This window comes from Pleurodeles waltl, chromosome 8 (assembly GCF_031143425.1).
Source record: "Pleurodeles waltl isolate 20211129_DDA chromosome 8, aPleWal1.hap1.20221129, whole genome shotgun sequence".
Classification (NCBI taxonomy): Eukaryota; Metazoa; Chordata; class Amphibia; order Caudata; family Salamandridae; genus Pleurodeles; species Pleurodeles waltl.
In genome coordinates this window covers 679,900,391-679,916,553 of record NC_090447.1, presented here as the reverse complement: position 1 = coordinate 679,916,553, position 16,163 = coordinate 679,900,391, and the positions used below count along the sequence as shown (strand labels likewise).

Genomic DNA, 16,163 nt, shown 5'->3' with positions numbered 1-16,163 from the left:
TGAGTCGAGTTAAGACAATGTTGAGGTTCCACGAAGGAACTGGTGGTGTTCTTGGTGGTATAATTCTCTTTAGGCCTTCCATAAACGCTTTTATGACTGGTATCCTAAATAATGAAGTGGAGTGCGTAATTTGTAGATATGCTGAAATTGCGGTAAGATGTATTTTAATGGATGAAAAAGCTAGCTTTGACTTTTGCAAATGTAGTAAGTAGCTTACAATGTCTTTAGCAGATGCGTGTAATGGCTGGATTTGATTATTATGGCAATAATAAACAAATCTTTTCCACTTATTTGCATAGCAATGTCTAGTGGTTGGTTTCCTAGCTTGTTTTATGGCTTCCATACATTCCTGTGTAAGGTCTAAGTGTCCGAATTCTAAGATTTCAGGAGCCAAATTGCTAGATTCAGCGATGCTGAATTTGGGTGTCTGATCTGTTGTTTGTGTTGAGTTAACAGATCTGGTTTGTTTGGTAGTTTGACCTGAGGCACTACTGAGAGATCTAGTAGTGTTGTGTACCAAGGTTGTCTTGCCCAAGTTGGTGCTATTAGTATGAGTTTGAGTTTGTTTTGACTCAATTTGTTTACCAGATATGGAAGGAGTGGGAGAGGGGGAAAAGCGTATGCAAATATCCCTGACCAACTCATCCATAACGCATTGCCCTGAGACTGATCCTGTGGGTATCTGGATGCGAAGTTTTGGCATTTTGCATTTTCTTTTGTTGCAAATAGGTCTATTTGTGGTGTTCCCCATCTTTGGAAATAAGTGTTTAGTATTTGGGGGTGAATCTCCCATTCGTGGATCTGTTGGTGATCCCGAGAGAGATTGTCTGCTAACTGATTCTGAATCCCTGGAATAAACTGTGCTATTAGGCGAATGTGGTTGTGAATCGCCCAATGCCATATTCTTTGTGCCAGGAGACACAACTGTGTTGAGTGTGTTCCTCCCTGTTTGTTCAGATAATACATCGTTGTCATGTTGTCTGTTTTGACAAGGATGTGTTTGTGGCTTATTATGGGTTGAAATGCTTTCAACGCTAGAAATACTGTCAGTAGTTCTAAGTGATTTATGTGAAACTGTCTTTGCTGAGTGTCCCATTGTCCCTGAATGCTGTGTTGATTGAGGTGCGCTCCCCACCCTATCATGAAGGCATCTGTAGTTATTACGTATTGAGGCACTGGGTCTTGGAAAGGCCGCCCTTGGTTTACATTTATATTGTTCCACCATAGAAGCGAGGTGTATGTTTGGCGGTCTATCAACACTAGATCTAGAAGTTGACCCTGTGCCTGTGACCATTGTGATGCTAGGCACTGTTGTAAGGGCCGCATGTGCAATCTGGCGTTTGGGACAATGGCTATGCATGAGGTCATCATGCCTAGTAGTTTCATCACCATTTTGACCTGTATTTTTTGTTTTGGATACATGGCCTGTATTACATTGTGAAATGCTTGTACCCTTTGTGGACTTGGAGTGGCAACCCCTTTTGTTGTGTTGATTGTCGCCCCTAAGTATTGCTGTGTTTGACACGGCTGAAGGTGTGACTTTGTGTAGTTGAGTGAGAAACCTAGTTTGTGTAGGGTTTTGATGACATACTTTGTGTGTTGTGAACACCGCTCTCGCGTGCTGGTTTTGATTAACCAATCGTCTAGGTACGGGAACACGTGTATTTGCTGTCTTCTGATATGCGCAGCTACTACTGCCAGGCATTTTGTAGAAACCCTTGGCGCAGTTGTTATCCCAAATGGCAACACTTTGAATTGGTAATGTACCCCTTGGAATACAAACCTTAGGTATTTTCTGTGTGAAGGATGTATCGGTATATGGAAGTATGCATCCTTTAGGTCTAGTGTTGTAATGTAGTCTTGTTTTTTGAGCAATTGGATTACGTCCTGTAAAGTCACCATGTAAAAGTGATCTGATTTGATGTAGGTATGTAACGTTCTGAGATCTAATATAGGTCTTAGAGTTTTGTCCTTTTTGGGTATGAGAAAGTACAGAGAGTAAACTCCTGTTCCTTTCTGATGAATTGGTACCAATTCTATTGCTTCTTTTTGTAACAACGCTTGGACCTCCAGTTGTAGAAGATCCATGTGTTGTTTTGACATATTGTATGTTTTCGGTGGGACATTTGGAGGGAATTTGAGAAATTCTATGCAATAACCATACTGGATAATTGCTAGGACCCAAGTATCTGTTGTTATTTCCTCCCATTGTTTGTAGAACTTGGTTAGCCTCCCCCCCACAAAGTGTTATGTGTTGGGGATTTGTGACGTCTAAGTCACTGCTTGTTTTGTGGCGTTTTGGGACTTTGGAACTTCCTTCTTTTTTTTTGTTGTAATTGTCCCCCTCTATATTGTCCCCGAAAACTTCCCCGCTGATATTGGCTCTGATAAGTGGGCCTTGTTTGTGAGGTTGTGGGTTCTGTGCTTTGTCCTCGAAACCCTCCTCGAAACTGTATTTTAACGAAATGTGCCTCTGCTCTGTGGGGAGTAGAGTGCACCCATGGCTTTGGCCGTATCAGTGTCCTTTTTAAGTTTTTCGATGGCAGTGTCCACCTCCGGCCCAAACAACTGCTGTCCGTTAAATGGCATATTCAGCACGGCTTGTTGTATTTCCGGCTTGAATCCTGATGTACGCAGCCATGCATGTCTCCTTATTGTCACTGCTGTGTTTACAGTTCTAGCAGCTGTGTCTGCTGCATCCATTGCTGACCGTATCTGATTGTTTGAGATACTCTGTCCTTCTTCCACCACTTGCTGTGCTCTCTTTTGGAACTCCTTGGGTAAATGTTCTATTAAGTGCTGCATTTCGTCCCAATGAGCCTTATCGTATCTGGCCAACAAAGCCTGTGAGTTGGCAATACACCACTGGTTTGCTGCTTGTGCCGCCACTCTTTTCCCTGCCGCGTCGAACTTACGACTCTCTTTGTCTGGAGATGGTGCATCCCCTGAAGTGTGTGAGTTCGCCCTCTTGCGAGCTGCCCCTACTATCACTGAGTCCGGTGTTAGCTGTTGTGTGATGTACACGGGGTCTGTTGGTGGGGGTTTATATTTTTTCTCCACTCTTGGAGTAATGGCCCTTCCCTTTACAGGCTCCTCAAACACTTGTTTGGAGTGTTTTAGCATTCCAGGTAGCATGGGGAGACTCTGGTACTGGCTGTGTGTGGACGACAGTGTATTAAATAGAAAGTCATCTTCAATTGGCTCTGCATGCAGGCTGACATTATGAAACGCCGCTGCCCTTGACACCACCTGTGCGTAAGGCTGTACTATCTTCTAGTGGTGACGGTCTAGCTGGATAACAGTCAGGACTGTTATCTGACACTGGCGAATAATAAAGATCCCACGCGTCTGGATCATCCTGACTCATCCCTGTATGAGTTGGGGATTGCATCATTGGTGGAGTGGCTACCGGTGATGGTTGCGGAGAGCGTTGTGGAGACGGTGGCGGGGTTATTTGTTTAGCCACCTTTGCCTGTGGCTGCTTGTCTTTCTCTTGGAAGGCAAGTTTGCGTTTCATTCGAATCGGAGGGAGAGTTCTGATCTTCCCTGTTTCTTTTTGGATGTGGAGCCTTCTTTGGGTGTAGTCTGGCTCCATTGTCTCCAGTTCCTGTCCAAATCTATGTGTTTTCATTTGTGAGGACAGGCCTTGTTCCTCTGTGTAGGAACTTGATTTCGGTTCCGAAGTCGGATGTTTCGGTATCGAAACCTTTTCGGATGCCTTTTTTGGTTCCAACTAAACTTTTTTGCTTTTCGGCGTACTGATTTCTCGGTGCCGACTTGGTTCGGTGACGCTCTCTCGGTGCCGAGATTTCTCTGACCCGGTGTCTCGGGGTTGAGTATGCTCTGACCCGGTGTCTCGGGGTCGAGTGTGCTCTGTGCCGGTATCTCGACCGGAGTCGGATGACTTCGACACATGCATGTCCTTTTTCGGTGCCGATACCCGGTCACCTATTTTTCGGTTTAAGACATGGCCTGTTGGCGGTGGCGTCCCCTGGGCTTTACTGGTTTTTATGTGAGTCTTGTGTATCGACGTCTTACTCACGGTTTCTGGCGTCTGTTCAGGATCGACCTCTTCCGAGTCCGAATCCTCGATGGAGAAAGCTTCCTCTTCTTCCTCCATGTGTTTTTGTCCTGTCGGCACCGACGCCATCTGTAATCTTCTTGCTCTTCGGTCCCTTAAAGTCTTTCTGGACCGAAATGCTCAACAGGCCTCACAGGTATCCTCTTTGTGTTCTGGCGACAAACACAAATTACAGACCAGATGCTGATCTGTGTAAGGATACTTGTTGTGGCATTCGGGGCAGAAGCGGAATGGGGTCCGTTCCATTAGCCTTGAAGAAGCACCCGGTCGGGCCGACCAGGCCCCGCTGGGGAATCGAAAACCCCGAAGGGTCGCCGGAGCTCTTCCGAATTCGGTGTCGATCTGTTGTAGCTAACCCGATACCGAACGCAAACAATACCATCGAATTTTCTGATTTTTTCACGAACTTTCCGAACCGAAGCACGGAGCGAAAAGGAACACGTCCGAACCCGATGGCGGAAAGAAAACAATCTAAGATGGAGACGACGCCCATGCGCAATGGAGCCGAAATGGGAGGAGTCCCTCGATCTCGTGACTCGAAAAGACTTCTTCGAAGAAAAACAACTTGTACCACTCCGAGCCCAACACTAGATGGCAGGATGTGCAAAGCATGTGTATCTGCAGCTACACATGCCATTGAACATAGATATATATGTATAATATATATATATATATATATATATACATATATATATATATATATATATATATATATAAAAGATATGTTACTTAGCCTGTAAGCATCTGTTGGTGGGACGTAGTGCTGTAGAATCATGTTTTGCAAACTCCTGCCATCTAGTATTGGGTCCGGATGTGTGCAAGTTCTCTTTTTTTTCTTCAACAAAGTCTTTCGAGTTACGAGGTAAATGCCCCCCTCTTGGTGATAATGCGCCTGGTCACTGACTCCATTGTCAGGCTCATTTCCCACAGGAGGGTGAGAATGAAGTGTGATTAAGCATCAGTAAAGAGGTGTCCATGCCTATGAGATAGGAAAAAGAAACTGCACATGCCACAAGTGTCTAGGTAGGAGGGTGGGCATATGTGAATCTACATCTACAGCCCTACATGCCACGAAGAGATGCTTACATGGTAACATATTCCATTTGAGGCATGTGTGGCTGTAGATACACATGCTTTACATAGACTGTAAAGCGGCACACTCCAAAAGCAGTGGCTAACCTGTCGGTGATGCAGTTGTTTGGGACAGTGTACATAGCACTGCCTGTCCTACATGAGCTTGTTGGCGTGCTAGAACATCCACACAATAATGTTCAATTAATATTTAGTATAAGTGTGTGGTGTAAACGATGTAGCTGCCTTACAAATGTCAGCTATTGGGATATTATCCAAGAAAGCCACAGACGCCCCTATTTTACAAGTAGAGTAGGCTCGTAGAGGGTGTAAATCATTTTAGTTTTGGCGTAACATGTCTGAATACACTTAAATATCCATCTAGAAATGCCTGATTTAGTGATGGGATTTCCTTTGAGAGGGGGCGAAAAAGCAACAAAGTTGGTTGGTTTTATGGAAATCTTTGGTTCTGTCAATGTGATACATTAAAGCTCTTAACATCTAGTGTATGAAGGGCCCTTTCCTCAACTGAGTTTGGAAAGAAAACAGATAATGAAACTGATTGGTTAAGGTGGAAATAGGAAACCATCTTTGGATCTTTTTTGGGTTGGTTCAAAGGATCACCCTATCCCTGTGTGAAGGAAGTTGGCTCTCTATATGGTTTACTAAAAAGGAAGTATACTGTGCAGAGTCCGGTTGAGCCCCAATTGGTTGACAGAGGCAAAAGTAGATAACACTAACGCACTTTAGTGGTGGTGTGGGCGAGCAGGTAGGCTTATCTGAGGGTAGTGCTAAGCATTGGGTGTACTCACAGAGGCAATAAATGAGACACAAAGATACCAATTTGAAAAAAATAACGTCTTTTTATATAGATTTTAAAACCAAGAACTTTGCAAAAGAGTAAGTACTGATTTTGTGTTAAAAAACGTACAGGCAAGTAAAGAGTTCAAACCTGTGCACCTTTAGGCACAAAGCTATCCTATGGAGAGAAAAGTCAGAGATGCATCAAGGTAAGTACAGTCGGTTTTGGAGCTTCACCTTCTGGATTTAGAGATAGTGGTCCGAAGTCCAAAGACCAACCAGTAGTTTGTTGGGAGCTCCCCAAATTCCACCAGAAGCAGGGTGCTGGTGTGGTTGTAGCAGGGCTTGCTATGAAGAAGGGAGGCCACCTAAACACAGGTTGCACAAGGGGACAAGTCCGGGAGCTCCTGAACGGGAGCTTGGGTCACAAGGAGCCTTAGCTAGTTCTTCAGGACCCGGGCAGGTCAGCTCGGGAGCAGAGTGGATAGGGTGGCTCAGCTCTGTGTGAAAAAGGATTCCTCATAGTCAGGGTCAACCTGTGGCATGGGGAAAACAAGGGAAGCTGGGACACCCACAAGTTGGTCTGAGTGTGGCTGACATCCCTCAACAGCTGCTTGGTCCTAGTGCAGTGAGAATCCCGACTGGACTCTCACTGTTGATGCTTAGTGCAGGGCGTCAATTGCTCGTGAGAAGGATGGGTCCTCCTGTTGTCACACTTGGTAGGGGAACAGGCGTGGTCCTTCGGAGGATGGGTATCTCCTCCTGGTTATCTGCTGCATTGGTCGGGGCCAGGGAGATGCAAGGTGGTGGACTGGGCTCTGCTCTTTGGTGCCTGCAGCTGCAGGAAAGTAGCTCCTCTACTCCAAAAAAGACGGGTCATGGTTTTGGAAGTGCTGGCAGGCTACCCAAGGTCTTGGTAGCTCTCCATCTTGCAGGATGAGCTACTCTTTTGTGACTGTTGAGAGAGAATGAAAGGCAAGGTTTTGTGTCAAAATGTCCACAGCTCTTCTGCTGTTCTCAGACTCTTCTTTGTCTATCTTCTCTCGATCTGTCGAATCTTAAGTTCTTGGGCTCAGGCGTGCCACCTAAAAACTCAATTTGGGTGCATTACAGGGAGTGCCAGGCAGCAGCCAATGGGTTGCCTACCTGTAGGGTGAACTACACCCTCTGTATGACCACTTCTGTTGGGAAGGGGGCATAAACCTGATCCTAGAATACTAATTCCGTCCAAAACAATATGGAGGAATTAAAACAAATTGTGTCTACCTCAGCTGGCCCATCCTAATGTTACTCATTTTCCTGTCTGTCTTTCTATCAAAAGTGGGGTCCGTACAGGGGGTTGGTAGTTTCTGCCATCTGGAGAGACCTGGGTGGCATTACAAAGGCGGCTTGGCCTTTGACGCTTCCCACCATGGAATGTCCATCCTGCCTGGAAGAGGTGATAACATACCCACCCAGAGCATGCTTTTGTTCCTGACCACCGAGAGCGCTGGCTCTCACCTCAGGAGGTCAGAAATCTGTCTACAGTGGCTTGACTGGTTTAGACCAATCAGTTAACACACTAGCAGGCGGCCAGGTTTTCAGGGGCCATCTCTAAGGTGTCCTCTGAGTGCATGTACTAATAAATTAATCACTGGGTTCAGTGAGGATTAATTATTACGAGGTGTTGGATACCAAACATCCCTAATTTCAATTAAGCCATCATCTAGTTGGGGAGCTCGTAACGACCAGTGTCCAGCACATGCACTCAAAAAGGCTTCCCTGTTCACTTACTATTTCTAAGAATTGACAAAGACATAGTAGGGGCATGTCTGCTCATGCAGATATGTCATCACATATGATACAATTCACCCTGCCTTAGGGCTGTGGGCCTTCGGTAGGGGTGACTTGCAAATATCACATGCAGCGGTAGGGGACCTGGCACCCAGGGATATGTGACAGGTCGTGTTTTCAATTTTGTCTGCACTAAGACACGCAGCTTGCGATGGTAGCCCCGTGTGGGGGTTGGGTGAGGAATCCCTGAGGGTGGCACAATTCGTGCTGCAGCCCTCAGGGAACTTCCTTAGTACCCTAGGTACCAGGGGTACCATTTACTAGAGACATACAGAGGGTGATAAAGATTGTGCCAATTGGGGAAAATAACTGTACAATTTTGCAAAAGAGCTCTGGCACTAGGGACCTGGTTGGCAGAGACCCAGTGCACTTTCAGTCAAAATCACATCAGATACCAGGCAAAACGTGGGGGCTAACCATGCCAAAAAGGGTGCTTTCCTTCCCTGTGAAGTTGAAAGAAAGGTTCTTTTAAGGTTAGTGCTTGGAGCTTACTGACATGCCTAAGTGACGTGATGGCAACAAAAAAAGTGGCCTTTCAAGATAGGAATTGAAGGGGACGGTTACACAGTGGTTCAAATGGTGGACCCATAAATCTAGTAAGGACAATGTTGAGATTCCTTGTGGGTGCAGGTGGAACTCTGGGTGGAATTACTCTTAAGGTTTTCCATAAATGCCTTAATAACTGATACCTTCAACAAAGGTAAGTGTAGCCAATTTTGCAGATAAGCAACCACTAAAGATAAATGCAATCGTATTGAAGTGTAGGCAAGGCCAGAGACCTGTAAATGAAGAAGTTACCAAACAATGTTTTGCACAGCTGCATCAAATGGATCAATGTGCTTATTACAACAGTAACAGACAAATCTGTTTTATTTAGCTGCAAAACATGCTCTAGAAGTCTGTCTATGAGCTTCTTCAAGAATGGTCATACATTCAGGTGGCAGATTTAGGTAATCAAATTCGATGACCTAAAAAGCCAAATCGCAAAGTTGAGTTCCTTTGGATCTGGATGCCTGATTTGTCCCTGGTTTTGAGTGATAAGGTCTGGGCTGAGGTGTAGCTTTTCATGGGGAACTACTGAGAGTTCGAGTAGTGTGGTGAACCATGGTTGACTACCCCAAGTGGGAGCTACTAGAATGAGAGTGAGAGATATTTGCCTGAGCTTCTGAACAACGAACAGAAGAGGGAGAGGCAGAAAAGTGTAGGCAAATATCCCTGGCCAGTTCATCCATAGAGCTTTGCCCTTGGATCATGAGTGTGAGAACCTGGAGGCGAAGTTTGGGTGTTTTGCGTTGTCTGTGGTTGCAAACAGGTCTATCTATGGAAACCCCCACGGATAGACCTGGGAAGATGGGAGGATTTGAGGGTGGAGTTTCCTTATTGTGTACTTGTTACTGCATCCTGCTGAGGAGGTCACCAAAGTTGTTGCCCATCCCTGGAAGGTGTTCAGGTAACAGGTGGACTTTGTGACGTATTGCCCAATGCCAAATGGTCTGAAACAGGCATGATAATTGTACAGAGTGTACCCCCCGTTTTTGTAGATAGTACATGGCTGTCATGTTATCAGTCTGGATTAAGACAACCTTGCCTATCAGGTAAGTTAGGAATGCTTTCAATGCCAGGTTACTAGCTTGAAGCTCGAGGTAGTTGATGTGGAGACCCTGGTGTTTGCTGTCCCAGAGACCCAGAACTGTGAGATCCTGTAGATGAGCACCAAATCCTGTGAGAGATAAGTCCGCTGTCAGAATGATTTGTGGAACAAGGGTTGAGGAACGGCAGCCCCTTTAACAGATTTTGTGTGTTCCATCACTGCAGAGAGTGATCAGTGAGGCGGTCTATCAACACTAGATCTTCTAACTGACCCTGTGACTGAGACCACTGACATGCTAGACATTCTTGGAGAGGATGAATGTGCAATTGTGCATGTGGCACTATGGCGATGCATGATGCCATCATACCTAGTAGGCACATAACTGTTTTGACTGTTAGGTGTTGATTGGTTTGAAATTGTAGTAGAAATTTTTAATCCTTACTGAATTGGGATACGCTAATCCTACTTGTGTGTTAAAGAGTAGCCCCCCCCCCATACACAGCTGAACCCGTAAAGATTAAACAAATGTGATTTCTGTATACTGATGGTAAGCCCTAGTTGATTGAGCAGATCCTTAGTGATCTGAGTGTGTTGAAGACACAGAGGAAGGATACCAGCTTTGATAAGCCAGTCACCCAAATATGGGAAGATATGAATGTTCTGTCGCCGTAGATGTGCTGCTACCACTGCAGGTGTAGTAGTGACCCCAAATGGTGGAACTTTGAACTAATGTTTGCCAGCTATGACAAACATGAGTTATTTGCAGTATGCTTGGTGGACTGGGATGAGAAAGTAGGCGTCCTTTAAGTCTAGTGCTGACAAAGTTGCCTTGCTGGAGAAGTGGGATCACATCTTAGGAGAGACCATGTGGCAATGCTCTGAAAGGATGTTATGATTTACAATGAGCTGTAGCGAGTAAGTATAGGGAGTATACTCTGATCCCTGATGTTGAAGAGGGACGGGCACTATAGCTCCTTTGCACAAGACACCTTTCCTGTTTGAGCAGTTTTTGATGACCACAGAGTGTGTCTGTGAGGTGGAATGTTTAGAGGTGTGGTGATGAGCTCCAGACAGTAACCATGTTGGATAATGTCCAGCACCCACTGATTTGATGATATGGATCGCGAGGTAGGGAGAAACTGTAATTGACCCCGAGAAGTATTAAATGATTGGGGGGAGGAGAAGGGAGTCACTGCTTAGTGGTGGATGGTGCACCATGAGGAAGCACCTTTGCAACGGCCTTTGGAGTTATTACCTCTGTACGTGCCCCTGTACTGGCCTCATGAAGGGGAGGCGGCATTGGAAGATGTTGCTTTTGCACCTGGCTTATATGAGGAGCAGCAAAAGCAACCACAGGGAGTGAGTGATTCGGAGTGCCCACATGGATTTGGCATCCTCGGTGTCCTTCATTTTTTCTAACGCTTGGTCCACCTGTGGTCCAAACAGGTGTTCCCTGTCAAAAAGGACGTTTAGAAGTGTTTGCTGGACTTCTGGCTTGAAGTCCGATATCCATAGCCAAGCATGTGTGTGCAGCAGCACAGCTGGTATTAATATCTCTGGCAGCTATGTCTACAGAATCTAGGGCACAACTAATGGAATTGATAGAAACAAGTTTGCCCTCTTGTACTATCTCCTCTCCCCCTTTTTCTGCTCCTCTGGGAGATACTGGAGGAGTTCCTCCATCATTGTCCCAGTGGGCGTGATCGTACCTGGCTAATAGACCTTGTGTATTGCCAATTTGCCAGTGATCAGCGGTCATCACCGCTACTCGTTTCCCTGAAGCATCAATTAGCTTAGACTCCTTAACAGGAGGTGAAGCATCAGCTGTGGTGTGTGAATTAGCCCTCTTCCTCAACCAATGAATCACAGGGAAGCTGCCCTTGGGTGTAAATAGGATTTTACCCAGGGAGTGATGATGTGTGCTCGCACAGGGTCTTTATTGACGTTGCTAGTAGGACCCATCATGCCTTTGAGCATAGAGTGGTAATGGGTAGCCCTGTGCGCGCTGGATAGTTTCTAAGAGGAAATCCTCCTCTATAGGGTCTTTACTGAAAAGGACCTGGTGGTAGGTCACAGCCCTTTTGATGAGTTCCTGATATGAGTTGGTGTCATCAGGAGGTGATGGTTTGGCAGGGTACAGGTCTGGGTCCCCCGAAGGATTAACATCCTAATTTGACAAAGGTCTTTGGTGACTCAAAAGGATCATCCACCTCCCAATGTCCACCTGTGAAGGAACATGCTGATCCCTGTGGGTTAATATCTAGGAAATCGCCCTGATAATGAGGTGGAGAGGGGGTAGGTGGTAGAATGAAGGGCGGAGTAGGCGGTGGTGGTGGTGGTGCTGGTGTTGGAGAAGTACGTGGAGGATGCAATGTGCTAGTAGCCTTGTCTTTCTTCCGCCTGCTGTTAACAGACACTGGCAAGTATATTGCTTCTCCAAATTAAAGTTGGCACTTTGATGGCGGTGGCGCCGATACAAGTCCTGGCTAAGATGTGGCTAGTCTTGAGGCTGTATGTGCAGCTGCTTTTTTCATGGATCAAGTCATTCGTGAATTGTCTGAACCACAGGTTCGGGAGCCGATTTTGATGCCAGTGCTGAAAGGGATTTTGATTTCAGAGTCAAAGTGGTTGGAGCTGTGCGGCTCGGTGCAGAAGTCGATGGCTTCGACTTTCCTTTTGGTGCCAAGCCAAGGGCAGGACATACGTAGCAGATGGTTTGTGCCTACCAGGGCCTGCTGGCAGTGATGTCTCTGGAGTCGTATGTTCTGTCGGACCAAACGTTTTTTGGGCAGCAGGACGGGGACATTAGTACTCACAGTACGCTGACCCAGTGGAAGATTCTGCATCTGGTGGTCTATCTTTAAGTTTGAGCTGGAGTCTTCAACGGAAAAGGACTCTTCTTCAGCTACATGGGCCTTGTCGAGTGCCGCCTCCTCCTCTCTACATCCTGCTGATAGTAGAAGTCTGGTGTTTTTTCAACCTCCCTGCGTCTCATCTCCGTGCAATGCACCCTTCTATCATAACGATCAACAGACTCACAGTCTTTTTCCCTGTGATCGGGAGAGAAGCACAGTTGCAAAGCTGATGAAAGTTGGTCCTGGGGTACTTATCGTGGCACCTCAGACAGAAGTGGAATGGAGTCTGTCCCACTAGCAGAGCATACAAAGGCGAAGCCGACAAGATGGAAGATAGGTCCAGAAGGGTGAGGCCCGAAGGCCGCGGTTGTAACAAGGTGAACTGACCAGCGATAGTTTTCTATAAATTTGATACACAAAGGTGGAAACACGATTGATAACAATACTGAGGGTAAGGGTGGACAATGAGCCGGAAGGAGTTCAATATGGTCTCAAACTGGACCGCAGGAATACATGTCTGAACCCAACGGCGGAAAGAAAACAATTTAACAATGGAGTTCATGCCCAGGCACATTATCACCAAATGGAGGCATCATTTTACCTCATGACTCGAAAGACTTCTTCGAAGATATATGTCCTAATGGTGATAGCCAGTACGTAGGTCTAGTCAGGACCAAATTTTCATATTTCTGTTTGGTACGTTTTTGGGTGATTCGTCAAGCGGGGACAGAGAAAAAGGAGGCAGGGAGTCCCAATCTAATTTTCCCCCAGTCTATAGGGATTTTGTAATCTTTAGACACAGCTAAGGCTCGAACCTCTGAACGGAATTACACCCAATTTGCAGGGAAGCTAGATCTTGGTCTGCAGCTCGTGCTGTGGTGTAAATATATGCAGGAGCTTCAGAACTATTTAAGGGGAAAAAATAAAGTTATCTAGGGACGTGGATCTGAAGCACAATAGGAAAAAAAAAAGAACTCACCCACTCACACACCAAAATAACTATAACTCATGCCGGAAAGTAACTTTAGGCTACGAGCTATAGCTTCTTAACAATATTTATAATAACTATATGTATACCCATAACTGCTGAATTTCTATGGTTTTGTGTGGGTAACGTGCACCTAATTGTATCGTCCCAGTAACTTTTGCCTTTTTCAGTGAAAACATATGTACACACACACACACACACGCTCACCAAGAAAATTTTGGAATACCAAACATATGCCCCTAGCTATTATTACAGAAACATAATCTACACAAGAGATACAACTGAGCTCTACTTGCATTAATTAACCCAATAAAAAGGTATCAGTTTACAGAGTAAGGTAGTATGGTACCATAGAAGGCCACAAACCTGACAGTAAATAGTAAATTAGTTAAAATAAATCATAGGTAAATCACTATACAATAGCGAACTGAAGACTTGTTTCATAGAAACAACAAACATCTGCCACATATGCAAATGGTGTTAAACATATAAGGACTGCTTAACTAGCAGCGAGGGTGTGTATGGGGGAGGTTTACCCCCCTAAGAACCTAAAACAGCAATGAAGATTTCGACTTGATCACTTTCCCCTTCAAGGTTCGTTTGATCTAAGGAAAAAAGTAGGATAGGTAACTCAATTAGAAAACTTGACAAAACATACAATGTTCTGCTTTGTAAAGAAACAAACATAAGTATGTTCTTATCATCTTTAGGATATTCATGCAGAATGACAGTTTTACAAGATGTACATGTTCTGGCACCAAAAAGCAATCATTTGGCAATCAAAAACAAATTAACAAACATCTCCTGTGGCTTACAAAAGACATTCTTCATTAACATTCCTAAAAAAAAACTATACTTTGTTTTTATAGTGGGAGTGTTTAACCCATGATCAATACCCAAAAATCAGCTGCGAAGAGTTTAAAGGTTCAGAGCAAATTGTACTCCACAAGCAGCACAGCTTTAATTTTAACACAAACTATTCACCATCATTCCTCATCCACTAATCCATTTTCCATATGCCATGATGATGATCATCATAGCTCATAAAGTGAGAACATGGTCCCACATTTACGCAGTCTACACGCATGGTGGACTTCCGACCATATTTTCCTTCACTCTGGCCATTTTGGTTAAGTAGATGTACACTGCATACATCACTGGAGAGCAAGTATAGTGGACGAGTTGAAAGAAAGATGGGGTGATGAACCTGTACTGCATAAGTCAGTAAAATCGTCTTTATAATCCAAACCACATGAATCTAGCAGTCAAACTGGATAAACTTGGTTAACTTTCACAGCCTAATATTAAAACCATTTCTATGCAGTAACCAATCAAATGGTTTTTGGCCACGTGAGCTCAAGCAAAACGGACTAGATGGGCCTTAATTCTCCATCCTTCCTTCCATTATCCAAAAGATCATATTTAACCTGTTAAATGCAAATAATATTATATCAGTACTGCCTCACCGGTAATGAGACGGGGTCAGAGGTGAATTTATGAAAAATACAAATACGGAAGACAAAAAAAATTACTTACCTGTAATTCAAGTTATCCTTCATGAACATTCTTTCTGAATTCATAAACCATTAAACAGCAGGATCCTCTGCGAATGGCAATCTTGCAATATACTTTGAAACATACTTAATTTTAAAAATAACTGAAATAAAGAAAATGTAACTTTACGAGTATTTTGAAGTGAAATACTAGTAGGGAGATATGCCTCTAAAATGTAAAAGAAAAGAAAATGACACCAAGTTTCACTAACTGCAAACAAATGTTATATGATCACATAGTGGTAATCCTTTTTGAAATCATGTTAAATACAAACTCTGAGAAACCTGGTACAAAAAAAACCCATGAAATTCACAAGTTAATCGCCAATGGACATAGCAGTGAAGCAGATCACCTGCAATTTAAATATGTTTATGGATCAAATCTCTTTATTGGTATTTAACATACATGAACCAAATAGAAAGCTCTGTACCTACATCCAGTTCAGTCGGCTGTCAAAATATCACAGTATCCCTTGCCACACATGTCAGAGGGTGGCCCATCAGTAAATATTGGGTGACATAGTTAGATGTACTTCCTCCACCCAACCGCCCTCCTCTAGGGGCCTATAGCCGTAGCATCGATGACATGACAGTCCGGTCCAAGGCAGAGCTGAAAAACGAAAAACAGACAAGCACACAAATGCATAACTGTACTTCCCCGCACCACCTCCCGCAGTACCGCCCCCCTCTCCCATTCCGGCCCTCTCCTCTCTTCCCCGGCCTAACCCCTTCATCAGGTGTCTAGAATCAGCCCCAGGACCTTTATATATGCCGGGCAAGTCAGTTTGTTAAATTCCGTGGACAAAATCTGAATGAACAGTCTCCATAGAGTACAGATGTCTCCTGCCTGCTGCCTGAACGCCAGTGTTAATTTCTCCATTGTCAGGATGAACCAAAGCTTGTGCAGCCAAGAGGTATAAGTAATCAGCCTGTCCGAGCCCCAGAGAGCTAGGATCGCCTGCAGCACAGCATTAAGGGCTAGGGCCATCTGCCTCTCTCTGCGAACGAAGAGGGAAGGTGAGAGGGTTGGGTAAGCCCAAAATAACATATGCAGCTGATACTCAGCAAATATGTGACAGTCAAAAAAGAGTCTATTCACATGGCTTTCATTGATCTAACCAGTGCCTTTGATATGGTTAATAGGTCAAAGTTATGGCAAATTTTGGAAGCCTTAGGCTGTGATCCGCCTCTATTGGAGCTTATTAAACGCCTACACACAGACCTAACAAGGAGCCCTTTAAATTGGAAGAGCGCTCCCGCCGTCGCGGGACGCGCGCGGGCGGCGCCCGGGCAAAGCCCGGGCCAAGGGCGGGCCCGTCCTTGCCCGGAAGAGGCCGGGCTGGGCCACCCCCCTTTCGCACACAGGAAGCACGTTGTTGCCAAGGAGTTG

The 16,163-nt window shown here is 45.0% G+C and overlaps 1 protein-coding gene across 2 annotated transcripts in view; it reads right to left on the bottom strand.

Annotated features, from left to right (window-relative positions):
- Positions 1–5,995: 5,995 nt before the first annotated feature.
- Positions 5,996–16,163, bottom strand: part of NFKBIZ (NFKB inhibitor zeta) — a 331,222-nt gene continuing 321,054 nt past the window's right edge. Inside the window, exon 12 of one of the 2 annotated variants that reach the window (XM_069204800.1) lies at positions 5,996–13,825. In XM_069204800.1, coding sequence (XP_069060901.1) covers positions 13,769–13,825 — 57 coding nt within the window. In that variant the 3' untranslated portion in view covers positions 5,996–13,768. Of the gene's footprint in view, positions 13,826–15,003; positions 15,384–16,163 lie in introns of those variants that run through there. The other variant, XM_069204802.1, reaches the window with a different exon arrangement.